Below are 26,061 nucleotides of genomic sequence, written 5' to 3'. Positions count from 1 at the left end.
TAGAAGGTCAACCTGCTTGGGGAACAGCAAAACATACAGATGAACTCAGGCATGAAGAAGGAGTTATACTTACCTTATGTTTGTAATGCTCTGTCTACTGTTTCTTTTCCTAAGAGTCAGAGCACACAGTACTTTTCCTGGGAACTGTTTCCTTGAACTCAAGATTGAGGTGGAGGGGCAAAGGGACTCATAGAGCCGCTTACCAGCCGCATAACTTTCTAAGATAGCACACCTCTCTGTGCCTCAGTTTCCTTACCAGTAAAACAGAAATGACATCGTGCCCCATTCCCTCTCTCTTGGGTTGAAGGATCACAATGAAAAGGCAGTTGCTTCTCCAGCCCTGTCTGTATTCCTGGCTCTCACCCAGGGGTTGGAAGTGAGATAGGACTCAGTGAAAGAAGCTCAGGTTATCAGGACCGACCTCATTTGGGCCTGATGGCCTGGCGGTGGCAGCTTGGGGCTTTTGTTGTCTACACATGGGCCTTTTGTAGGTTCCTTGGCTGAAGAGTTCGGTGTGACTCCCACTCTGCCTCATGTAGTGCTAGGCCCCAGAAACAGGAAAGCTTGCCCAAGTCACATAGTAGGTGGTTTGCAGCCAGAGTTGGGACCCTGATCCTGGAATCTTCCCTCTTCCCTCTTCCCTTATGGTAGACCCCAGGAAACACCAGCCAGTGGCAGGTAAATGGCAATCCCCTTTTAACTTGGCTTTTGCCATGTCACTATTGTGAGTGGCCCCAAATCATCACAGCCCACCTGAGGCAGCCGAATCCAATGCTCGGATTAGAGAAGCTTTTTGTAGCCCAGGGCTGTCCCTTGTTGCCAGGAGGCATGTCCATGCCTCCTCCTGCGTGCTGGCCCCCTGGCCACTCCCGTATGTCATCCAAAACTATTTTTAACAACAGCCGGTTCTGTCTCTTCACGTAGCAACAGCCCTGTGTTTTCTCCAAGCTGCAGAATGAGAGCCCCGCTTCTCCAAACGGATTCTGTTCTGTGGTCTGCGCATCAAACCAAGAGGCCTCTCCTGCCCCTTTGCCTTCCTCGATCCCACTCGTCTGGGTCTTGGCCTCTCCATCTGGGGGGTGACATTCCCTCCAGCCCCTCCGTTCCTGTACCTGCGTCTTCAGTTTGTGGCTGCTGTTGAAATTCCTTCTGTGTAACCTGGGCCCAGAGGGACCCATGTCACTCCATATTTTGCACAGAGTCCTGAAGCCCCTTTCTTGCCGATGCCGGCATCCCTCCTTCCCTGGGACATCAGACACACATTGCTCAGGCTTCCTGACTCACCCGCCCTCTGCGTGTAGTCATTGCAGGAGTGCCCCCTGCCAAGCTCCCCCACACGATCCCATCTCCCAGGCCCACGCGCGTGGTCGCTTCCCCGGCACATGCCTCTCACCCCCTGGTGTCTCAGGCCCTGGGCCACGCAGGCTGTTTTGAGTTTCAGTCGAGGAAGGCTGCACTTGGAGGTTGCGCTGGGGGCCCCGTGCTGCGACGCACCGAGGCCTGAGTCTTAGGGCGGGGCAGGGAGGGAGGGGGCTGCAGAACAAAGAACCATTTGGCAGCCTTGGAAATCATTCAGGAGGGGCTGGCTGACCTGGCGAGAGTCCCACAGTCGCTCAGAGCCTTTGTTTTTATTCAGTTTTCCAGGAGCTTCGTGTGCCTAGAACTATTTTTAAAAGAAAGTAAGAAGGGCGGAGTGGGGGAGGTGGGGGATCCCATGCTAGTTTGTGAGTGGAGATAACGGGGCTCTTGGAATGAGGCCAGAAGATAGTATCTTGCAGGGAACGTCCCTGGACTCTTGCTTCTCAAAGGAAGCACAAACACTATTGCCTGCTATGAGATGCTTCTCTTTCTGGGTGGGATGAGAGGCTTCTGGGAGTGTGGTGACTTATCAAGCCCACTTGCTCATGGAAGCTTGGCCACTCTGGTTGTGTTGGGATTTATCTCCAATGGGTTACTATGCTAGCACAGGGTGAGGTCATGGGTCATTCTGCTTGGAAACCCTTCTCGTTGCCCAGAGCAGAATGTCTGGATTCCTTAACCTGACTTCCAAGGCTCTTCCTGGTGGCTGAGACTCGGAGGCCCCGGGTTGAATCTTTCTTCTCCACACTGGAGGGTCGAAGGAGCTGCTGATTGTGAGCTGTTCAGGTATCCTCACAGATCAGGATAGCTGGGATGTCTGGTTGCCATGGCACGTGTCTGTCCCATCAGAGCCCATGGATAGGGCAGAGGCACTGGAGGCAACTCCCAAGCCGAGTGGCTGTGTGCACGTCCTGGGATCATAAAGAAACCCTCCTCTGTAGAAATAAAATTCAGCCCTCCTCTCACGTCTCCCTGCCAGGAACAGGGAGAATGCCAGGCAGTCCTGTAAAGGCACTCAGACTTTTCACGTTGACTGTACCCCAAGGCTTGGCGGAGGCAGCTGGCTAGAATGGGCCACATCACTCGGTGCAAGGTCTGTTTTCTGTTTAGAAAAGAATTTTAAATTAGTTTTTTTAAGTGCAAGTCACCAGACTGCACGCCCAGTTTGAGTCTGCTTTCTTGAGTCCCGTGCATGAATACAAATACTGATAAATGCTGGTGAGGAAGGCCTGGACAGTTAGAGCCAAGATGCAACAGCCCCTCTTATCTGTGGGCTCCCATGGCGGATGGGTCTCTGGGTAGTTTTAAATCTTTAATTGCTAAATGTTCTACAGTGAACTGAGAGGAGCTAAAATCCAGAGTCTCCTGGAAAGAATTGCGGTCCTGTTTCCAACCCCTGCTCCCCTGGGTGTGTACACTGGGCTAGGAGAGCAGCTTGGGAAAAGTGCCGTAGTGGTCACTTCCTCTAATTCTATCACTGGACACATGGGGACACTGAGTCCCAGAGTGAGAAAGGGTTTGTCTGTGGGCTCCCAGCTGGATTGTGGGTCCTTGTGTTAAGGTCTCTGGCCTCCGCATCCAGTGTTCTTCCTTCTCTTACTCGGATGGGGGAGTTCGGCCTTGGGTACCTACCGCAGCACCGGCCTGCTGTAGGCCTCAGTGAATGTCAGGGGATTTCGGTTTGGGTTTTGTGTTTTTAGAGAAAACTCACATGAGACGCTTTGCTGAGTGCCTTAATGGAACTCGAACTTGAAGTTGGAAACCACAGGGCTAGGCCAGTTCCTAGCAATCCGGAGAGGTCTGGCTCCAGGTGGTCAGGCTTGAGCAGATCTTTGAATAATACACATAGTAATCATTTATTAAGCACCTGCTGTATGCGTCACATCATGCTGGGTCTTGAGATGGGTAAAACAGCCCCTGTTGTCCTTCCTGTGCAGGAGGGTGTGGGCAGGGATCCAGTGCCATGTTGATAGATGTCAGTGGGGGCGTTCCTTGGATTGGATTTTGTGAGCAAGTTATTTCTGAGCCCTTCCCAACCTCTTAACCCTTTTGTCGCCGTGTACCACTGGTTGCTGCTTTCCATTTTCTTCTTCATACTTTTCTCTCCTTTTTGATGTTTTCTGTTAGAAGCACATGTTTGCTTCATAACCAAAGGGGAGCAGCAGTAACTGTCATAATTCGGTGCACACATATAAGCACTGCAGCACTATTTAATTTTGCTGCCAGAAAAGACTTTAAATGATAAAAACGTCTCCTCAGCTTCCTGTCCTTTAGTCACTGCTAGCATGGTCTTCCTTGGTTGTCCTCCTTCGTTGGAGGACAGCAAAACTGCATCCCCCGCCCCAGATTTCAGAGAACTGTGCCATGTGTTTACCGGAGCCATGGTTCCCCTGGCCATTGCATCTGCAGAACAGTGGCTGGCCCACCCAGCCCTAGTCCTAGAGTTCTTGGCTCACTCTTGATCTCACAAGAAAATGATACCTTAGTCCGGGCTCGGTGGCTCAGCCTGTAATCCCAGCGCTTTGGGAGGCCGAGGTGAGTGGATTTCCTGAGCCCACGGGTTCAAGAACCACCCGGACAACTTGGTGAAACCTTATCTCTACAATAAATCCAAATTGTCCGGGCGTGGTAGTGCACGCCTGTAATTCAGGCTACTCAGAAGGCTGAGGCGGAAGGATCACTGGAGCCCGGCAGGTCGAGGCTGCAGTGACCAGGAACGTGCCACTGCACTCCAGTCTGGGTGGCGGAGTGAGACTCCAACTCAAAAAAAAAGAAAAAGAAAATGATATGTTAGCATGAAGGAGCCGTGTAAGTCATGCAACAGAACACTTGCAGGTGTCTAAGTTTTTATTTAAATGTTGCAAAAAAATTATACCCGTATCCTATATCTTCCATATATAAAAAGTCAAATACCCAAATAGCAAAGGACGCGAATGGATTACCATAAAATTAGATCTACAAATGGCCAGTGCAAACCATTTCAAAAGTTAGGTGACCCAAGCATGGCCAAAAATAGCAAGCACCAATGGGATACTAATGACTAAATGAGCAAACACTGATGCGATATCTGTGATTAAATTGGTTAAATAATGATGTATCTGTGAAGGATCAGAGAGTCACATGTCATACCTATCTCTGAAAGAACTTGAAGAAAATAGAGGTGGATATTGACCTCACCCCCCCCTTAAAGTTTTTTTTTGCTCTGCGGAGGAGTAATTGTTGGCTGTTAATCACAAAAAGTTGCATTTTTACAGAACCACTAACCGCAGAGAAACAGTAATGCAGCTAATGGCGAACCTGGCGGATTACCATCCCAGATAACACGGGGGTAGGGGCCAGGCAGATATGTGGGGTGGGGAGGCCCACAGCCCTGACTTTTTTGGAGATGCTTAAAACTCGTAAACACATTACAGGATGGTTGGCAGAATCTCTTTAATTGCAGAGAGGGCTGTTTTCTCTAGGCAGAATCATTTTGAAAAGCGTCACGCGGCTAGCCCATTCTCTTCACCTGGGGTCTGCCAAACGCCCGCTGTCTACCCTGTACTGTGTCGTCTTTGTTTCCAGATCCACAGAGCTTTCCCAGCTTACAAAACATAGCCCATCCCTTCACTTAATCCTCCAAAAACCCTGGCGAGGAGGTGGAACAACAGCTATCCCCCTTTTTACAGGAACAAATTCAGGGAGTCCAAGTGGCTTGCCCATAGCCAGCCCACGTGCTGGTGCAGGGGACAGTGCCTGAAGCCAGGTGCATTCGTTCCCAGGTATATGTGTTCATTTTGTTGCATGCAGAGTACAAACGGGTCTACACATTACTCCATTGCCTTCCATCAGCATTGGAAGTTAGGGATTCTGGTTCCTGTTTTATGGCTGATGATAGGGAAAGAATAGTGACTTCTTCAAGGTACTGATGGGAGGCTGTGTATATAAGAGGAAACCAGGCATTCTGTTTCCCGACCCTGAGGGGTGCATTCCCATCCCAGAGAACCAGTAAGAGCCCCAAGAGATAATTGATGACTGAGAGTCATGTTCTTGGTCATCCTGGGGTTTGGGGACCACCAAGGTTGGAGGGGGGCTTCCTGTAGAGCAAGCACCTGGAGGTTTAGATTTGGTGGGGAGGACCAGGGAAGGGGCCCAGGTAGGACAGTCAGGCCTGTGGCTTCCTCAGGGCCGAAACCAGGTATCTCAGCCTCACCCTTGCCTGTGTGAGTACGGGGCCAGGCACAGACACACTGACCACACAAATAAGCTGAACACAGATCGTTTGGAAGAAGCCAGGCTGGGGAGAGCAACGTCTGCTCACCCCTGGGAAGCATTTGTTGAGGCCGATGTACCAGGTAGATGCCAAAAGAGCAGTATTTAAAGAGAAAAGTGACTGGGCTCGGTAGCTCAGCCTGTAATCCCAGCACTTTGGGAGGCCGAGGCAAGTGGATTGCCTGAGCCCACGGGTTCGAGACTAGCCTGGGCAACTTGGTGAGACGTCATCTCTACAATAAATCAAAAATTAGCTGGGTGTGATTACACGTACTTATAGTTCCAGCACTTGGAAGGCTGAGGCAGAAGGATCGCCTGAGCATATCAGGTCGAGGCTGCGATGGCTGTGAGCGTGCCACTGCACTCCACCCTGGGCGACAGAGTGAGACTCCAACTCAAAAAATAAAAATAAAAAATAAAGAAAAAAGTAGCAGTCTCCCCCCATGAGGGAGAACACACTCTGCCCTCTTTCTCCCTCTCCAGCAATGTTTCCCAGCTGATCTGTCAGCGTATTCATTGAGTTGTGGATATTTGTTGATTGTCAGTTCTACAGCATGCTGGCCACTTGGAGAGGGCTCAGAAACATAGAAACACCTCACTTGCCCACCAGGAGCTTCTCAGAGTGGCCAGGCAGAGCCAGCCCAGGCTTTGTAATGTCAGTACCAGCCACTGCTCTGCAGGAAGGACCTTTGGCATTTGTCTCATGCTGTTCTTACAGCCTCCCTAAATGGCGGGCGTCGTTCCCCCATTTTAGAATGGAGGAGGAGAAGGCTCGGAATTAGTTCATCACTTGCCCAGTGAGGGATACACCTAAGAACTGGGTCCAGGTCTGAATGTTAAACCTGTACCCATGCCATGTCAGTGGTGAGATGACATTCATGGGGATCTGGGAGGGCTTTAAGTAGAAGGTGGCCTTTGAGGAGGACCGGCGGGTGGGGCACGAGCAGACAAGGGGAGCTGAGGGCGGGGGTCGAACTCTGCATCTCTGGTTGTGGGTTTGGCCACTAACTCTCCCCCTTCCTGTCTCCACAGAGTGCAGCAGCTGCCCCGAGCCCTGTGCTGGGCAACATTCCCCCCAATGATGGGATGCCGGGAGGCCCCATCCCGCCGGGTTTCTTTCAGGTATGTGCTGGGCCCACGGGTCTTGTACACCTCCTTGTACTTTTAGGCCGAGGCCCTGGGCAGGCGGGGGGAGACAAGTAAGTAGCTCAGTTTGCCATGGTCTAAATACAGTTGCTTAAGCTGGTTCAGGCCCATCCCTTCCCACCCCTTCCTCCAGCCCCTCTAAAAGCAAAGGGGTGGGGAGAGATGGGAACGCAGACCCTGCCTGTCTTGCCCAGCACTTCTGCTGGAGTATGCGTCCTTCTCGCCAGTTTCGTGGGCACCACCCGGCCAGTTTCTATGTGGAACTTTCTTTTAACAAAAGGCTTTAAAAAAAAAGAAGTAGATTGTTCTTTGTTTCTGTTTTGTTGCCTCTGTTGTTGTCAGTGTTTATTTTGCCTGTCCAAACTACAAACCTTAGGCGTAATCTAAAAAAAACCCAAAAAACCCACCATCCTGGCGGGTCTCAGAATCCTTTCCCTCTGGTTAACCACTTGATTTTTTCCGAGTGTGATCACAGACGGCATCCCACAAGCATCTGTGCCCGCGCTCTGCCCGCCACAGGCAGGAACAGATCCCACGTGGGTCGGGAGCCTGGCCGACACCTTGTTTAGTTGTGTTTTTTTTGGGGGGGGTGCAGTGAAATCAGGCTTTCTGTTTTGCTGGGTTGGGTGCGGCTACCAACCCCTCTGCACCTCCTCCTTCATCTCTAATCACCCCCACCCCTACCCCCAAACCTTCCGTGGCTCATCTGATTTAAGCCAAATGGAGACTGGGAAATGCCGTCTTAGAGAGGTACCGGTGTGCAAGTCTGTAAGGAATTTTCACGATGAAGTCAATCATAACATCTCACATTCATTCAAGCCTGACTGCAGCTGAGTTTGAGAATCTGCCTGAGTTTCCCACACACCTTTTGGAAGGTTGGCACTCTCAGTTAAGAAAGGGCTAGCGCCTAGAAAAGGAGGCAGAGCTTTCCCCGTGAAGTCCCAAAATCCAGAACCAGGACCAGTGAGGAAAAATCTGAGGATACTTGCTTTTGGTACAAGCCAGAATGTAGCACCCATGCATGTCTGGCTTCGAGACTGGAGCTCCCGGGCACTGGAAGCGTCAGACTGAGCTAAGACATGATGGAAGTCTCTTAGAGATATTAAGGGGGCTTCCCCTGGGTGGGAGATGACCTCAGAGATGCTTCTGCTTTGCAAGAGTTTGTGTTCTGGTTGAGGAGGTTATTCCCTGCGAGAAGAGGGCTAGGACTTGCTGCTTACCAGCCGAGAAGGGTGTGAAGACAAAAGCAGTAGCTTGTCCATCATGATGGAAGTAGGAGGAGGAGACAGACGCAGGAGGGCTGTTTAGGGCATTGGATGGCTACACGTGGATCTGTATGCATTCCCAGCATGCTGCCAAAACTGGAATTTTGCCCAAGGTGCAGGATGGGTATAGCTCCAGGTCAGACCAGACCAGGCGCTGTCAGGGTCTTGGCTTGGGGGAAGGCCACAGACATATTAAAGAGGGGCCCACAGAGTGAGAGACCTTAACATCTTTGGAAACCCATGGACTGAAGTAAGACAGGAGCTGTGTGGGCTGCTGCCCTTCCCCCAGAGGGAAAACCCATGGGGCCACTGTACGAAAGGATCACCCATGCCAAAGGCAGTCATCTTCCTGCCTGCTACGGGTGATGTTCTGCACCCATCTGGTGGTCTTTCCGCTGGCATTCTGTCCAATTGGGAATTCTTTCCCGGGTTTGCAAGCCGAGGATGCCCTGCTATGGTGCAAGTGTGACTTCCATGCCTGGTACCCAGGTTCCCTACTTCACCCTTGTGCACCCTCACTGAGGCTACTTGGCTGGCATTGGGGTGTCCATCGCAGGCCACTGCTGTGGAAGGAGGTGGACAGTAGCCAGTTGTGTTTTTAAAAATAGGCCGTTGACTTCTATTTTGGCTGAGTTTGGGGCAAAGCTCGGGTCTGCCTAACATGTGGACAGCTCCCAACTTCCCACTTTGGTGTAGCTGCCCATGGTTAGGGCCTAATTCCAGACCTACTTCTTGGGCCCTCCCCTGTGACGTTTTGGGGTGTGTGGTCAGAAAGCCAAGACTGATTCCTGTCCTTATTTAGCCACCACCAGCCACCATCCAACGGAGGTAACTTTTGGACCCTCCTGACTTGAGGTCATCTCTGTTCTTCAGTGTGGATGAGTGGCTAAGAGCTGGCTGTGCCATCCAGCAGCGCGCAGTGCGTCTTGGCCTCTCTGCTCCCTGGGTGGCTTCGGGTGGCTCTCTTCTCTCACCTCCCAGCATCAGTTCCCCATCAGGAAGATGAAGGGACGCAGGCTAGGCCAGATACTCCACCTGGTCCTTCCTGGCTGTGGTGCTGAACCACTCAAGCTGGGCCACTGCCGAGGGGAAAGGGTATCTCTCTGGAAGGAGGTAGTGGCTGCCTATTTCCGGAGCAGGCTGGTGCACGACAGGAATATTAGCTATTGATTGCTGGCCCTGCCCCTCACTCATCTTGCAGGCGGCCACTCTGATATTAGAAGGGAAATAGAGATGGTATCGAGGGTTTTATCTGCTGCCAACAATTGCACTTCTTCCCCTGCTTGGCCGAGGCCTGAGTAGGCATCTCTGCTGTGGGAAGGCTTTGCACCAGGACGTCAGCCTGGGGTGGCTGAGCCAGCTCTGGCCAGACCCTGACCCACGATGGCTGGCCCAGTTTTCAGGTTAGAACTTCAGCTCCAGCTAGATCTAAATTAAGAAGCCAGCAGCCTCCAGGGTGGATGGGGGCGTGGAGCTGCCGTCCACCCCTCCCCCATCATTGCCCCTCAGAAGACAACACAGACCCTTCCTTCTTCAGACTTCTGACTGCCAGGCTTCGAGGCTGCTCCTGGGGTCAGAAGCAGCATCAGGGTCTGTCTGTCAGCCTTTTCTTCTTCAGTGTTTGGGTTTCCAGGGTGGGCAGTGCCTGTCTGGTCCTGTGGCATGAGATGTGTCGTAGCAAATTAAGGGCTGGCAGGGAGGTGGTTTGGAAACTGACCCGACCACACCTTGCTGTTGGGGAACAGTGTGGGGTTCTTGGGGTCTTGATAGAATTTAGCAAGGGCATTCTAATTCTGTGTTACTTACTTACAGAAAAGACTGCCCAAGCCTGGCATCCTCGGCACCTGGCATATACTAGGGGCCCAGTACGTGTTTGAACTGGGTTTGCTTTTGTTGCTCATGTTATGGGAGAGGAGCCCAGTCAGCCCCACACAGTCAGATCCGGCATTCTGACCAGGGAGGGTCTAACAGGAAGCCGGCCTGGGAATTTGGGAGTGGTGTTCTGGTGTTTTGGAGTGGGGAAGGGCAAAGAGGACTTGGCCACACACTTGCTGAGTGACCTTGGGCAAGTTGCTCCCCATCTCTGGACCTCAGTTTTCTCACCAGTAGATGAAGCAGGCTGGACCAGATGGTCTCTGAGGGCCCTTCCAACGTTGATTTTCTGCTTTGGATCCAGATGGATTTTACATAATCAAGCAGTGGCATTTTTTTTCACGCAGCTTAACTCAGTTAGGCTGCACATCTGGCAAACCCAGCTTGGCGTTGGCCAGGCCCGCTGGTCTGGGTGAGTCCCCTAGTTCCTTGGTTCCTATAAGTGGGGCACCGTCCAGTATGGATTTCTAAGTCCAGAACCAGAGAATTACAAGAGGGCAGGGGTCACAAGTAATAGAGCATTGGGTACAGACTGTTTTTGTTCTTGTTTTGTTTTTAAATTCCAATAATTGTTTTCAGCTACGTTGTGTTTTTCAACATGCAGCTTACTTTCGTTTTGGTTGCAATGGTTCTGCAAAGGAGGCATGGCAGTTTGGGAAAGTGAGACTCAGCAAGGTGAATGACCTGTCCAGAGTTGTCAACAAGGGCTTCATTGGAGTCTAAACCCAGGCTTCCTGGTTCCTGATGTGTAGTGTTCTGCCACAGACACTCAGAAGCTCAGATGTTGATCCAAGTCTGATTGTCCAAAGGAAGCAGACAGACTAGAGAACAGGAGAAGGGGAGGAAGAGAGTGGAGAGAGATGCAGAAACCAGCACTCCCTTCTCTCAAAAGTAGCAAATAAGTTTCCTTTGAATCGCCAGCTCGGATTGATTCGTGGGGGCAGCTCAGCCCACCATATTGAGAATGATTCTGAAGCTATGTCCAGGCTCAGCAGATACTGACTAGCAATGACTACCGCAAACATGAGCGTTTCAGGGGAGGCACAACTGCCGTTTATTTGCCTTCCCCAATCTCGTTCAGACACGTATAGACGCGGAAATGGAATCCCAGAAGGAGAAGGGACTGTGCCTAGTGACAGTTGTCCGTCACACTGATGTGCAAGGCACAGGGCTTGGCTCTAGGCTAGAACTGAATCGGCCATCGTCTGCACACAGGAGCAGCCAGCCTCCTAGAGGGGTGACAAGGGAACCTGTGCCCTGTAGTGGCAGGATAGAGGACAGGCCTCCCTGCCAGGGTGAGAGATCAGGAGGGGCTTCCTGGAGGCAGGGCAGCCCTGGTTGAGACAGTGTCCAGAATGAGGTGGGAGATGAGGCTGGAGAAGCTGCCGGGCAGTTGCTGATGGACCTTGCTGAGTGTGGCTTCATGCTGTGGATAGTGGAAAGCCAGTGGAGCACTCTGGGCTAGACAGTGCCTTGGCCGGGTCTGGGTCCTGAAACAGTTACTCTGCAACTGCATCTGCTGCTCTGTGGAGGCAGGGACCTGGGCGCTGCCACTGGTGCTCAGGAAGTAGCTGATCACTCTGATGGTGGATGCTGGCGTTACAGAGACCTAGCAGAGGATATATGGCTAAAGACCATGCCTTTTCTCCAAAGACAGTTCTAGGGGAGGGGTCCCAGTTCTCTTTACTAAAAACCCAGCCCGTCCTGCTCTGAAAACCCCAGGATATTTTCCACCAAGGCTGGGGACAGTAGGGAGTGATTGACACATCTCCTCCTTCCAGGGAGTCCTCATTCCTGCTGGCCAAGCCCACTGGCCTTAGAAAGAGGTTGAGGTCTCTCCCCCAAGAACTCTCTCCATTAGTTACGGGGGAAAGGACGAGAAAGAGCCAATGATGCATGTAGCCCAGAAACCAGAGAAATGATCCAGAAAATAAGAGCGGAGAGAAACACACACGGCTTGCAGGCTTTCCTGTTGCGATGAAAGGAAGCACTCTCTTCTTCTCATCTGCAGGAGTAGCTGGGTTTTCTCTGGGAGAGGGGCAGCCTCAGGAGGGCCCTGGCGACCGTCTTGAAGCAGATGCAGCTCTGCCATGTAGAAGAACCTGCCACGTGCTGAGCCTGCAGCCCTCCAGCCCCAGGTCCTTGAGAGAAAAGAAGAGGGAGGCCATTCAGAGTCTTTGTATGGAAGGCATTTCTGCCATCTACCAGTTTAACAATGATGTGGTGAGCTGCTTGACGGTGGTAACCAAGCAGAGACAGGGTGCCCGGCAGAGAGCCTTGGGCACTATGGGCTTTAGGGTGGGCAGTGCGTTAACAGGGAGGGTCAAGGCCCAGTAAATGAGAACATGCCTGTGGTAGCCACTGGGGCAGCTCCCGAAAGCCGGGCCAAGTACTGTCCATTTCCTGCCTTCCTCTCCAGCGGGAAGCAGGGAGTAGCAGAGTAAGCGGACATTCCTCCTGCCAGAAAGCCGCTGGACAGGAAGGACTTCTCTGTGCTGACTAGGACAAGGCTGGGACTAGGGGAGCCATGGGGAGAATGAAACCACTTTTTTTTTTGGTTTCCAAAGTCTGCTACTGGCAAAGGCTTCATGGCTAGGGGCTGGGATCTCCACCCATTTGACAGATGGTGAGGCTAAGGCTGGGCACATGAAGAAGCCAAGCCATGAGAGTCCCAAGCCCACCCCTCGAATGTGGTCTCAGGGTGCAGGGACCTCTCAGTCACCCAAGACGCAGCACAGGCCCTGCCCTCCAGGGGCTCATGGTCTGGTGGAGGAGGCAGGCCCAGGAAGCAGCCAGCCTGACCTGGGGGGCTGCCTGAGAAAGCCTCCCTGAGGGGCTGACGTTTGAGCTGAGGAGGAGGCATTTGGCAGTTGAATGGGGCGAGTGGGGGTAAGGGAGTGTGTCAGCTGAGAGCGCGTGTGTGCCGGACGTGATGTGAAAGGACACGTTAGGGTGGCAGGGCCCTGAGTGGCTGGGCTGGGGTGTGGGGACAGAGCCAGGAGATAGGCAGGGCTGGCCAGGAATAGACACAGGAAGGGCGTCAAGATGGAGGGGAGCCATGGAAGGTTCCTCATAAGGAATGATCCCAGGAAGAGCATCCATGGCCTGGAGGGGCCGGGCTCTTGGCAGGCTGGCCAGTGTGGAGTCAGGCTGTGGTCCCTTCAGGAGGCCATGGCCTGAGCTGGCATGACCTCTGAGTGAGACTGAGGGCAGCTTCCTTGCCCGTGACTGATGGTGTCTCGGGTGTTGGAGATGGGAGGAGGCTGAGGTTAGTGGCACTCATAGGCCTAGGTGGGTCACAGAGGTGGGGAGGAGGAGAGCCCAGCATTCCCTCTGTATAGATGAAGAAACTGAGGCTCAGTTTGGCCAGTCCTCGGGAAGATAGGCCGGATGGGTGGTGGGATCCGAAGCTTCTTGATAACTGCCTGTATGTCGGGAAGCAGACCCCCTCCCCTTTGGGGGCCCACCCTCCAACCCCAGCTCCTTGCCCTGTGTGCTTCTCTGCGGGTGGAGGGTGCAGGGAGTGGCTCTGGTGGACGTGGTGTCTGGGCAAAGAGGACAGAGGTGCCGAGTCAGGGGTGAGTGTGCCCACTGCTCCTCCCTCCAGCTCCTCCACCCTGCTGTCTGCCTCCAGACTGACAGAAGGCAGGGTCACCCCTGCTGAGAAGGATTAGAGAGGAGGCGGGGCACCCCAACTGCCGGCCGTTGGAGGTGGGGAGCCACTAGTCTTCCCCACCCTAGCCCTCTCCTGGTGACTGTGATCGAAGCCCGCTGCAAGCTCTGCGCCTGAAGCCCCCTGCCCAGGGAGTAGGGCACCTTGGTTGGAGTTCAGCCCTGCTGCCAAACACCTGTGTGTCCGTAGGGAGCTGTTCTCCCTTCTCTGGGCCTTAGCTTGCTCATCTGTCCATGAGGGGTGCTGACCTCCCTGAAGCACTGTGGTCTGGGCTGGTCCTCCCCACTGCAGTTGCCCGACTTGTGTGACGAGGCCTGGGGTAGGAGAGAGGGAAGAAAGCCTTTTCTTCTTGCCAACACCCCTCCACAAAGGTCAGGCTGTGCTCCCCTCCCCACCCAGCAGCCAGCCTGGTGCCTAACGTCTGCCCAGCAGCAGATGACCGGCACCAGGGCTCCTAGCAACGTGGACAAAAGGTTACTCCTGACGTGCCAGGCTGCCTCGGCGGCAGCTGGCTCAACCCCTTCACCCTCCCTCTTAAAAAGGAAAAAAAGTTGTGGCCTTGACGGCTGCGCGTGCCTGTGTGTGCACGCTTGTGGACATGTTGGTGTCTGCACACTCCAGCCGCCTCTCCCTCCCCCCCTGAGAAACGTGAACTTCCCATGTAGCGCCGTAACTCTCACTGATGAAATGGAAAGTTGAACATAAATCAATGTCTGCCGCCCAGTTAGCTATGCATCAGCAGTCAGTGCCTGGGAGATTTGCTCGGTAACAAAGCACCCGTCGGCTCCGTGGGCCTCGACTGCCCCCTAACGCGGAGCCAGCCTGGCGGGTCTGCACACACCGCCTCCTCCTGGCCTCCCAGGCCGGGAGGGGACTCTCCCTCCCCTCTCCGCCTTTGGGAGGGTGGGGACTGGGGAGAGTCTCTGGCAGGACCCTTGGACCTGCAGGCCTGGGCTCTGTTCTTGCTACTCCCGGGTGGACCCTCTCTGGGCCTCTCCTCCTGAGCTGGAACCCAAGCCCTGCGTCTCTGGCTTTGCGGAGCAGACCCAGGAAGGATTGGTGTCAGTGGCTGCCTTCCCCTCCCGTCAAAGAGCTGGAACCGGCTTAGCCTTTCCCCTGTGGACCTGCGCTTTTGCTTTGGGTTCTGTTGGAACTGCATTCTTTTCCCTGTGCCCGGAAGCTACTCCATCTACTGTGGGTTGTCAGCACTCCCAGCGCCATGCGATGGCTGTTCCCCCTTTCCCCACAAGGCCCTCCTGCCTCTCACTGGGGGACATGGGGGACCCCTGCGGGGGTGGAGGGTGTTTTTGTTTTGTCTCTTCATGACTGACCAAGGGGGTAGATTCTCCTCTGCTCCTGTCCCCACTTTCTTCCTCAGCAAATTGTGCCGAGGTTTTTCTCCTTTGAAAAAAGAAAAAGGTCAAATTCCTCAGTCCTTGTAGCAGAAGAGGTTTGAGGAAAAGAATTCCAGCAGAATCCTGTAATAACACGCCTCAGCATTACATGGATCAGGATGGACCCCCTGAGTAGGATCACGCCACAGCAAGGGGAAGCCGCCCTTCAGGGGATGCTGGGCTGGGCTGTGGGTCGGGGCACGGCCCCGCGGGGTCCGAGTCCATTCCTGCCTTTAGCTCAGGGTGAGACGCTGTCCTAAGTGTGGGGATGCAGCAGGGACCCACAGTGGGGGACCAGGCTCGTGTCCTGTTTCTGTCTTGATGAACTCCCCAGGCAGCCTTTCCCTAAAATAATCCCTCCCCCACATGAAGTCCTTGGAGTGTGGAAGCCCCTGGGCTGGGCCCGTCTGTGGTTCTGTGAGCTTTTCTCCCAGACAAGCCTCCTATCCCTTACTCAAGACCAGCATGGTCGGACAGAGACTGGGGACATGGGGGGGCCACAGCCTTCATGAAGTGCTAGCTCTGTGCTGGGTGCTGGGCTCCCTAGGGCCTCTGACCCCAGCTCACAATCCCAGATCTGGATGCAGTGCGTGGATGGGGGAATGGAGAACACCCAGCTGGGGGTCAGACAGACTGCAGAGTGGCTATGCACCGGGGCTTTGGAGCAAGATGGCTTCTGCCGCTTCCTGGTGATGCAGTGTGTACGGTTACCAGTCACTTCAGGCCCTGTTTCCTCAGCCGTGTGGTAGGCGCCATCATGTAGCAGATCACGCTGCTTCCTCTGGAGGCTGCAGTGAGGGTGGACTATGCACACAAGGCTACATTCACGTTCCCTAAGGTGCTGTTACTGCCGGCAAAAGGTGGTGGGATTGGCTTTAGGATGTGTGTTGACCAACTGCTGGGCCTGGGGCCCAGTGTGCCCATTGGCTCATCTGCCCCCTCTGTCTTGGGCAGGAAGATGCTAGGTCCCATCTCTCCCTCTCTGAAGGTAGTCCAGCCTTCCTGGTGGCCTCTGGGCCGCATAGCCTAGCTGGGCACTTGGGTTCCTGTGAGAACATGGGTCCCTCTGAACCTCAGTTGCTTGAGGAGCGGTGATACAAATGTAGCCCTGCCTGGGACCTGGCACCAGGTCAGCACTCAGTGCCTTAACCGTTAGAGTTGTCGTTGTAGGTGTTTCTGGGACTATTCTAGAAGCCAGAGCTAGAAGCCAGTGTGAGACTGGGTCTTCCAGCTTATCCACGAGCAAGGCTGCCCTGAGTTTTCTCCTCTTTCCAGAAGGGAGTCTTAGAGGCTCAGCACGGCCTTAGTGGACTTGATGTTTGGAGAGGCTCTGAGTGTTTTTGAGATGGATTGGCTTTTTTTTTTTTTTAGTTGGAGTCTCACTCCATCACCCAGGCTGGAGTGCAGTGACACGCTCATAGCCGCCCCAGCGTCGACCTGCTGGGCTCCGGCAGTCCTTCTGCCTCAGCCTTCCAAGCAGCCATGACTACAGGTGTGCGCTACCGCACCCAGCTCATTTTCGATTTATTGTAGAGATGAGGTCTTGCCAAGTTGCCCAGGCTAGTCTCAAACCCGGGGGCTCAGGCATTCCACTCGCGTCGTCCTCCCAAAGTGCTGGGATGACAGGCTGAGCCACCGCATCCGGCCCTGGATTGGCTTTTAAGTCAGTTTGACCAACGAATTTGGCACCTCCTCAGCACCAGGCCCCATTTGGCCCTTGAGCGTGTGACCTCACTTGCTCCTGCCCACCACCTTGAGTCCACCCGATAGGAGGTAGTGGCAGGGAGCAGGCTGTCTGTCAGGGAGCCGCTGACTCTGTTCCTCCCAAGCTTGTCTCTGTGGGCTTGGTGATGGAGACCAGCCTCTGACTCAGGGACCCGGAGGTTTGCCTGCCCATCTGAACTCTGTCACCTGAGTGTCGTTTGAGTTTGTCTTCCCACCTTGAAAATAGGAGCAGTTCTGCCTGCCTTACCTGCTGTGTATTACACCAGAGGGCTTGGGAACGTGGTCAGAATGAAGGGCCGACCAGAAATCTGGCAAGGTCTTCTTCTCTGAGGCTGGCATCCATCCGATCACTCATTCACTCAGCACACATTCTTGAGTGATAGTTTCTGCCTCACCCTGCTGGGCTCCCAGGTCTGGGAGGCACGGCATTCTGTGGGCCCCGGGCGTTCCTAACCCACAGGTCAGACCCCATCCTGGACCAATTGCAGGGCAACGGGGGTTCATTCTCCTCATCAGGTGCTCTTCCTATCTGAGGTGGCCCTTCATTGGAAGGATAAAGTCCGGGTTTCTGGTGAGACAGTCAGAGTCCTTTGTGATTTCGCCCCTGTTGGACCAGCTGTTGATCTCAGGGCACGCCAGAGCTGCGGGCTCTCAGACCTGCCTCCACCCCGCCATCAATCCGCTTGGATTCTCCCACGGACTGCAAATCCTCCCCTCCCCTTCTCGATGCCTCTTCCCTCTCGGGTCATTTTATTCAAGAAGACTGACAAAGTCTTGCCTCATCTTTGCTCCAAGGTCAGGAAAGATGCTCAAGATGGGAATCTAGTTGAGTTCCTCTTCCTTAGGTTAATTATGGTAGCCAATCATAATTGTGGAAAGGATCTAAGAGTTTAGAAACTTCGATCTGTTCTGTGGCAGTGGCTTTACTTTCCTGGGTCATAGTCTCCCCACCTGTAAACACAGAAGAAACCTGGCTCCTGTTCTCTGGGTCATCAAGGGCTGGGGGGTGGCAAAAGAAATAGGGGGCCACTTCTAGGGCCAGATGACTTCTGTGGAGTCTGCTGAAGAGCGCCCAGCATCAGGTGGGGTTCCCAAGCGCCTCTCTTTGAGGGACACACTGCAGCCTCGAGACAGGCTCAGATTAGGACAGGTTATAAGTTGTCGGCAAGAGAGGTGGCTCCTGGGCTAGTAAGGAAGACGGAGTCCAAGAAAGAGGAGGTTCCTGAAGGATTCCTTGAGGAATCCCAAGCCACAGCCTGATTTATTAGCAGCTACCTCTGGTGAGGGCCTGTTCTCTGCACTGGACTAAGTATTTGCCTCATGGAGTCTCAGTCCTGCGCTTCTCTGTGAGGCTCTCTGTGAGGCGGTTGGGGCAGCCCTGTTTTACAGGCTAGGTGAGTTTTGGGGGAGCCACAGGCCGGGCTCCTGGCCTAGGAGCACCATTTGAGCACCACAGAGCTGCTTCCTCATGTTTCTGAGGTTCTCCAGGTATTGTCCCTGCCCGTGTGACCAAGGGCCCGGCTTCCCGAGCCAGGTCTCCCCAGAGTCCTAGTTCTCTTCCTTGCTCCATCCCATAGCTGTACCTCAACAGAGGAAGGAAGAAGCAGCCTTGGGCTATTCCCCAAGCTCCTCAGGATGGAAGAGGCACGAATACCCACACAGTCATCCAGGGTGCTGAGGGACCAGACGGGGGCCTTGGCAGACCTTCCTGCTCCCTTCTTAGCCGTCTGCTGCCCAGTGGACAATTGGGGTTGAATTCTGTGGATCTGTGGTTTCCAGGGCCCTGCTTCCTCCTTCCTGTTTGGGTCTGATGAGTCGTTACTTTTTGGGGTTTGTCTGTCAGGGTGCGATGAGACGTGCAGGAAGGCTGTGTGCACATGTGTGTCTGGAGAGCTGAAAGTGGAGCAGGAATTCTCTGGGTAGACGAGGCAGGGCCTTTTTAATATGCACCTCGCCTTCGCTGTGCTGTCGTGATTAACAGTGGAGCCTCAGCTCCGGCAAGAGGTGGAGGTGGCGGAGGCTGGCAGGCAGGAGTGGCTTGTGTCTTTGCAGCACTATCTGTTTTAAGCAAAGGAAATCTTTTCGATGGGGAGAGGCTTTGCTCCTAGGCAAGGTCACACACTCTCCCTGTGCTCCAGGGGCTGACCTGGGCCTGGATCCCAGGTCTGTCTCTTCCTCCTTACTTGACCCCAAGCCTGCCTCTGCTGCTATGAGTAGAGGTCGGGGAGGGAGAGGAATGCTCTCTGTGACCCGCCAGGGCCCGCATGGATGGGAATGGGTATTGGAAACCGTTCCCAGGGCTTGAGATTCCCAACTCAAAGAGGACTGGGAGCTGGGCACGACAGCCCACACCTATAGTCCCAGCTTCTCAGGAGGCTATGGCGGAAGGATCTCTTGAGCCCAGGAGTTTGAAGCCAGCCTTGGGCAACATAGTGAGACTGTCTCTGAAAAGGTTTTTTTAATTGAAAAAAATGAAGAGGACTGACTGTACAGGGCTAGGGTGTGGCTTAGTGGGGCAGCAGGTAGGATGGAAGGAGCCACTCAGATAAGAATCTTAATGGGCTTGTGGCTTGAGAAAGGCATAGAAACTTTCTTGGAAAGGAACAGAATGGATGTGTGATTCCCAAGATATAGATCAGATCACCACTCCCTTGATTGATGACCTCCTCCTCTTCCTCCTCCTCCTCCTCTTCCTCCTCCTCCTCCTCCTCCTCGGCCTAGTGCTCCCAGGCAGTTCCAGGGTCATCACCTTGTGCCTGAGTCCTCCAGGACCACACTCACAAACTGCCTTGGGCCGCATGGATGCCACCCTTTCAGCCCAGAATACCCTTCCTTTTCTTCTCTGCCAAGGAACACCTGCTCATCCATGTTCTGCCTCGGTGTGGTTGTTCTGTGATTACCGCCCCCTCGCTGCCCAGTGCACCTGGTACCTGGCTGTACTGTAGTGATGCCTTGGTCTCTCCAAGAAGGCTGGAATTCTTTAAGGGAGGGTGGAGTACTGAGTGTCCATGTGTCTCCGGAGCTTAGCACACACTCAGCCCAGAACACTGGTATCTAGTCGCTAAATGAGCTGACTTCCAGGTTGAGGTGGGTGCTGTCCATGTGTTCTATTGATGCTTTGTCCTGTGTCCCTGAAAAGAGTATGGAGTTGTATGGACATGCACACACACAGTCTCCGGTAGGAAGGCCTCCAGGATTTAGTGGCCAGAGATGAAGCCATCTCTCTTATACCCTGCCCCATCCCAACCATAGCCATTTGAGATCGAGCCTTTTCCTGACTGAGATGACCTCAGAGAATCTCCTGTGAATTCACTCCACAGGGAAGGGTCCAGACAGTTTGAATCTGCTGAAAGAACTTGGGGCCCCAGAATGTTTGAGCTGGCGAGGGAAGAGCTTGATCCCTAGCATTGTGGCAGTAATGAAATTGGGGAGCTTGTCAACAAGGAGGTACTGTGGGACTGGCCCATTGGACGTGAATGCTGGTTTTTGTGTTAAGATGATGAACTGTCCTCTTATTCAAAATCAATGGCCAAAAAAACCAGAACTCATTGATTAGTGACGTAGCCGGTTGGTGCAAGTACACAGTTTAAGTTTTGCTGACTCCGGGCTGGTGTTCATCCTGTTTGTCTTCAATGGGATAAATCTTGGCTCTGATAATTAATACTTTAATGTCATTAGACTTCCATTTTCTCCCTTGCAAAATGGGGTTAATTTTTTTTCCCATTTGTCTTATAAGTGAGAGGTGAGTTTAAAATCAGAAAGTAAGTGTAATCCTGGTTTGTATTTCCTTGAAAGTTAAAGATTCCAGGTTTCCTCCCCTTTGGTCTTGAGAACCATCTTCCAGCTCAGGAGTCCACAAACTTGTTCCATAAAGGTCCAGCTAGGCTTTGTAGGCCAGCTGGTCTCTTTAATCAGCTGTGAACAGTGCACGAGTGTGGCTGTGTTACAATAAAACTTTGTTTGCACTGTGTTCCAATAAAACTTAATTTATAAAAACAGGTGGCCGGCCAGTTTGGCCCTGAGTTTACTCTAGCTCAACCTGATGGCCATGCTCTTGGGGTCTCTGGGCTGCAGCCAGCCCCAGCCTCCACCCTGGGTATGCATTGTGGTGCAGAGGACCCTGCCTGGACCTTGGAAGCAGGGTGGACCTGGAATCAGTGAACTTACCTCCCTGAGACTCAGTCTTCCCGTCTGTGTAGTGGCACGGTCAGAGTCCAAGGGCCGGAGAAAGAGGTGGTGGTGAGCAGTGTGTGGAGGAACGCTGCGTTAGGTTTTGGCCACCTCCTACACTCTCATCTGTCGTGTTTCCTCCCTTTGTCTGGAAAGCCGTCACCTGCTGATTCTGTTCCTCTACGAGGCAGACAAGCTTCAAGCCTGTTGAGCAAAGCCTTCCCTGAGCACCCTGTGTGCTTGACTTAGCAGGCCCCTCCTGGGAAGCCCTGGACCCTCGCCGTCTGCCAGCGCTTTTCTGGCTCCGTGGAGAGACTGGCGGGAGGAAGGGAGGTCAGCTGGGGCCTCTGCTCACATGGAAATCAATGAGCCGTTGGCTGATCTCTGCACGGAGTGGGCCTTGGTGGCTGCGAGGATCTCTCATGTTTATGCAGAGGTGACTCCAAAGGGGAGATGGGGGACATTCCTGCTTCCTCCAACTGCTGACTGCCCCACCGTCCCAGGAAGACGGTCCACACTACTGCCAGACCCATTGGCCTGTCCTTCTTGTCCCCTGCCTACACGGGGTTATGATTGTTGTGGGCCGGTCTCCGTGGCCAGGAGCCCCACTGTGAGTTCCCTGGAGACCATGAAGCCCGGGCAGCTGCTTCACTGTGTGTGGCCCAGCTCAGCTCCGAGGACCTACTGTGCGTTTACCAGGCCCACATGCAGACAGCTCAGACACTCTCTGCCCTTAAGTGATGTCTCAGGCCCGGTTCCAGCCTGCATAACCCCCTACCCCCACACCTCTTCCTCAGGGAATAGATGAAAGCAGGATCGTAAGACAGCTCTCCAAGACATGCCAAGTTCATCCCTGCAGGTTGAAATGAGAAAATTGCCTCCAATGAGCTGCATGTATATACTTGCCCCCTCTGTCACCCTGCCCAGTGGTCAGCTGCCCACTCCAGAGAGGCTGTGGGTGAGACAGACCACATGGACAGATTTGGGGTATCCATGGCACCTGGACACACCACGGTCCTCTCCCCAGAATCTGCTTAAGGCATTTTCCATCAGCATTTGTGTCCAAGGAGCAAATTGGATTGTCTGTCAAGTGCCTTTTGCCATGTATATAATTATTATAATTTTATATTCGCTCAATTAAAGTGACACACCCAACGGGCAGATTACACAGGCCACCAGTACTGCAAATCCTCCAGGGCCCATTGCTGGTTGATAAAACCCATTCCTTTGGTCTCACCATCCCAGTGGCCAGTGCTCCCAAGTACCAGGAGGGATGGAGGCGTGTGGAGTGTTTTAGCAACCTGAAACCTCAGGACCTCTTTCCCTGTCGGCCTTCTGCAAAGACAAAAGGCAGACGTGGCCTAGATGGTAATGGCTTCTGTTTGGGCAGCCCATGGCAGGTCACAGAGTTCTCTTAAGGCTCTTGAGATCTGTGGGGACCGTGGAGCTCCAACTCCTGACCTCGCTTCAGGGATGAGGCACTTGAGGCCCAGGGTCACAAGGACAGGACTCCAACCTTCCGCTTTTTGAGCTTTGGGAGCCGGCGTTTTTCACTGCTGGCCACAGCCCACTCTCGTGCTGGGCCCTCCCAGGATCTCCGCCAAACCCAGAAAGCCAAGACTTGAATCTCAGCTCTGTTTCTCTGCAAGTCCATGGTTTCTAGGTAGGTGAAGGCAATTTTGAGTGGGTGGCATTTGGGGGAAGGAGCAGTGAGTTTTGGGTGTATTTAATTTAACACAAAGCTTATTACTTTTCTCCTTTAAAAAAGTATTGTAGTTTTATTTTTCATTAGTCTGACTTTTAATTTTAAGGAGCTGTCTTCACCCCTAAGAATCTTTAGCTCAGATGACCAACTTGGTCAACCTGTCGTTACTGACTTTCCTTCCTGGTTCCTTGAACCTAGCGGTGTTAGATGTGCCCATCCAGAGGCTTGTCGGGCCTCGTCCCTTTGACCGTGGTGGTGGGGTCTGCCTGCTGACTGAGCCTCACTGCTCTGTTTGGGCCCTGATTGGATGTACCGTGGGGGTGAGTGGCAGGCAATAGGTGCTGCCTTGGCAGGGCCCACATGGCACCCACAGCTACGGCAAGGGGTCAGGAGAGGAGGCTCTGTATGTGCATCACACTGGCTGGTGGGAGTAGGAAAGGCTTTGGGAAGGAGGTTTCCAGCAGACCATGCTGGCAAGTCCAAGCTCCTGCTTTCTGAGTAAGTGGCAAGCAGGTGTCCACGGAGGCAAGCGGAAGACTTGGAAAGCTGGGAACCCTGTGTGCCTCGCACAGCCATTTCCCTTCTAGGATGGTGAGGCTCAGAGCTGTGGAGCAGCTGGACTTAACAGCATGTGCTGGAGGAACTGGGGTTGGGTCTTAGGCCTGGGCAGCTGTGAAGCTCGTCCCATCACACCACAGCCTGTCTCCACAGGTTGACCTCAGTTGAAGTGCAGGGACTTAGGCGGAATGTGGCAGAGGGATGGGGTCCTGTTTAGCATGGTGGCCCTAACACATATTTCCATGGAGCCCTGGGATCTGTTGTGCTGTGAACGCGCTCTATTCCCACCAAGGCGAGACTAGTAAAGGCTTTTTCACTAAACTGTCAAGCGTCCACACTTCAGCGTTTTCGTGAAATGGCCCAATATTTGCCTCAATCACACCCATAACACAGCCTCCTGGCCCTGCCTAAGTGGTTCTCAAAAGCTGCCACAATTACAGGAGGAAGATTGAAAAGGAATAGCGGGAGTTAGGTTTCTCCAGCCAGAGATCTTGGGGCTGGCCGAGATGGACCGTCAAGTCCACCTACAGGGTTGGGGGGCAGCACAAGGGCTGGGTGGAAATGGTTATGTTTGCTGCCTTTGTTTTCCCTGATTTGGGAGTAGGGACTTCCCCACACTGAGGTCTCTCCCAGGGCTCACGTCCTCTTGCCACCTCCTGGCAGAGGCATTGTGGTACAATGGAAAGCACTCTGGCTAGTCAGGGGGCTGTAGTCCTCTGGGTCACTGTTGGCTCACAGAGGGACCTGGCCTACATTCTGCAGGCACCCTGGGCCTAGTTTACCTCTCTGGGCCGTGAGAGGGAGGCAGGCATCCCCTCTTGGGTCCTGTGGCTGGTTCAGCCAGCACTCTAGCTTGTTTTGCACTGTGTCCTCATTCATCTCCCCAGCTAGGCCGGGAACTCTCCAGGCCAAAACGAGCCAGCATGCTTCCATGACTTCAGCATGGGACTGGGTGGAGGCACAGGAAGTCAGCACCCAGGATCTGGGTGCAGTCCTGGGTTCTTCCACCTCTGGGATCCATTCTCTGTGCTCTGACGCATGACACGGGCTCCTGCTCGCTGGCTTGTGGAATAGTGGGCTACCGAGACCCCCTTGGACTCTAGAATCACACTTAGAGGACTGGCTGCACCACTTAACAGCGGTGAGTCCTGGCCAGTGACTTCACCTTTCCAAGGCTCGGTTCCTTGGCTATATAAAGTGGAGCGATTGAAACCCATCCCTGCAAGGAGCCCATGATTAGGTGAACTAATACAGGTAGAGGCCACACTCACTGTACCTATCCCTGTTTTCACCGGTGAGGGGGTGGAAGTGCAGCCACTGGCAGGGCCAGGATTTGGGGCCAGTGCTCTGCTTACCTTACTTCTAAAATAGGTGTGGACAAGACATTGTGTCATGAAGAGCATGCTGGGCTGGAGTTAGGATGCTAGCTATTTTTCTGTCGTCTTGGAGAAGCCTCACCTCTGTCTTGGGCCTCTCTTTTCTCCCCTATAAGTAAGGAAGTTGGAAGAAAGGATGATAGAATCTGTCAGAGCCACCCAACACACAGGTGACCGCCAGGCAGGAGTGGTTCTCCCTAAGCTTCTGGTAAGGGCCCCCGGCTGCCCCATCTACCCCTATACTTTGTTCACCTCAGTTGTGCTGCCTGCCTCTATTCACCTCGTCCATGAAGGGTGTGATGGGCCAGCACCTGTGACAGAAGGCATCCAGTGTCCAAGGAGGGAGACAGTCTGAATGGAGCTGGGCTCAAAGACTTGTCCTGGCCAAGCAGGCTTCCAGATGCACCCATTCGGTTCCTCAGAAACTCTCAACAAGTGGGAGCCAGGAAGGCCCCGCAGGGAAGTTGTCCTGTGTGGGAAAACTGATCAGTACTATCAGCTTTGACACTCCCTCCTCTCACCTTCCACCGTGGTCCACTCTGCCTGCCTGCCTACCAGACCTGCCCAGAGTGAGGGAGAGAGCAGCTTCTGTCCCAACAAAGGTCAGAGTCCTCAAACTAAGGTCCCCTCCCCCCCGCTTCCCTATGTAGCCTTCTCCTTGAGTGGGTAACAAATCAAAAAGACCATGAAAAGTCTGTTTTCTCTCAACCTGCCTGTGGGTCTCTTGTTGAGTACAGGATGGGATGGGAGACAAGACCCTTTTTTGTTGCCTAGTAAAACACAGGCCGGGCCAGGCACGGTGGCTCATGCCTGTAATCACAGCACTTGAGGAGGCCAAGGCAGGAGGATTGCTTGAGGTCAGGAGTTTGAGACCAACCTGGGCAACATAGCAAGACTTTGTCTCTACAAAAAATGTGCAAGCACAGGCCTGTAGTCCCAGCTACTTGGGAGGCTGAGGTAAAAATATCGCTTGAGCCCAGGAGTTGGAGGCTGCAGTGAACTGTGATCACCCTGAGTAACAGTGACATTCCAACTCAAAAAAAAAATCCCAAAAAGCAGAAGCACTTGCCTCCTCATGGAAGCACATGTTCCCTTAAACTTGGCTTTCTGTTCCTGAGAACGTGCCAGGCTGTGCAGGATTCCTCCCAGTGATGCCACACAGCCTTAGGGACATGCCCAGCCCAGGCACAGAGAACGTAGTGACAGAGAGCTCCAGGCGATGTGGAGATAGCAGGATTGCAGAGAAGCTTTGTGTGGGCATGGGTATCCATTGGGAAATGGCAGGTGTTCAGCTCCACAGAAGGAAAGCTTTCTGGCTCCATAACGCTGGTGGCTGTGCTGAGAGGTGCCTAAGTAGAGCCCAGTCAGCACCTGCCTGGGCCACCGGTGGGAGAGGAACGTCATACCCTAGAGAGGTGGGTGCTGAGCTTCTGTTAAGACTGTGGTGGGATTTTTCTCTCTGCGGTGGGCCTGGCCAGGATTCCCTGGTCCTCATGATTCCAAACCCTAGCTCCAGATCAGTGTGGAGACTTCTGAGCTGCTGTTCCCTTCCCAGATTTTTTTTTTT

The 26,061-nt window shown here is 53.5% G+C and overlaps 1 protein-coding gene across 1 annotated transcript in view; it reads left to right on the top strand.

Annotated features, from left to right (window-relative positions):
• Window positions 1-26,061, top strand: part of SSBP3 (single stranded DNA binding protein 3) — a 122,556-nt gene that overhangs the window by 67,100 nt on the left and 29,395 nt on the right. Inside the window, exon 2 of the mRNA XM_021707100.1 lies at window positions 6,643-6,732. Coding sequence (XP_021562775.1) covers window positions 6,697-6,732 — 36 coding nt within the window. The 5' untranslated portion in view covers window positions 6,643-6,696. The remainder of the gene's footprint in view (window positions 1-6,642; window positions 6,733-26,061) is intronic.

Source organism: Carlito syrichta, unplaced genomic scaffold (genome assembly GCF_000164805.1).
Source record: "Carlito syrichta isolate Samal-C Ts95f unplaced genomic scaffold, Tarsius_syrichta-2.0.1 Scaffold316384, whole genome shotgun sequence".
NCBI classification, from domain to species: domain Eukaryota; kingdom Metazoa; phylum Chordata; class Mammalia; order Primates; family Tarsiidae; genus Carlito; species Carlito syrichta.
The sequence above is the reverse complement of the archived record's forward strand: the minus strand, read 5'-3'. Positions and strand labels throughout refer to the sequence as shown.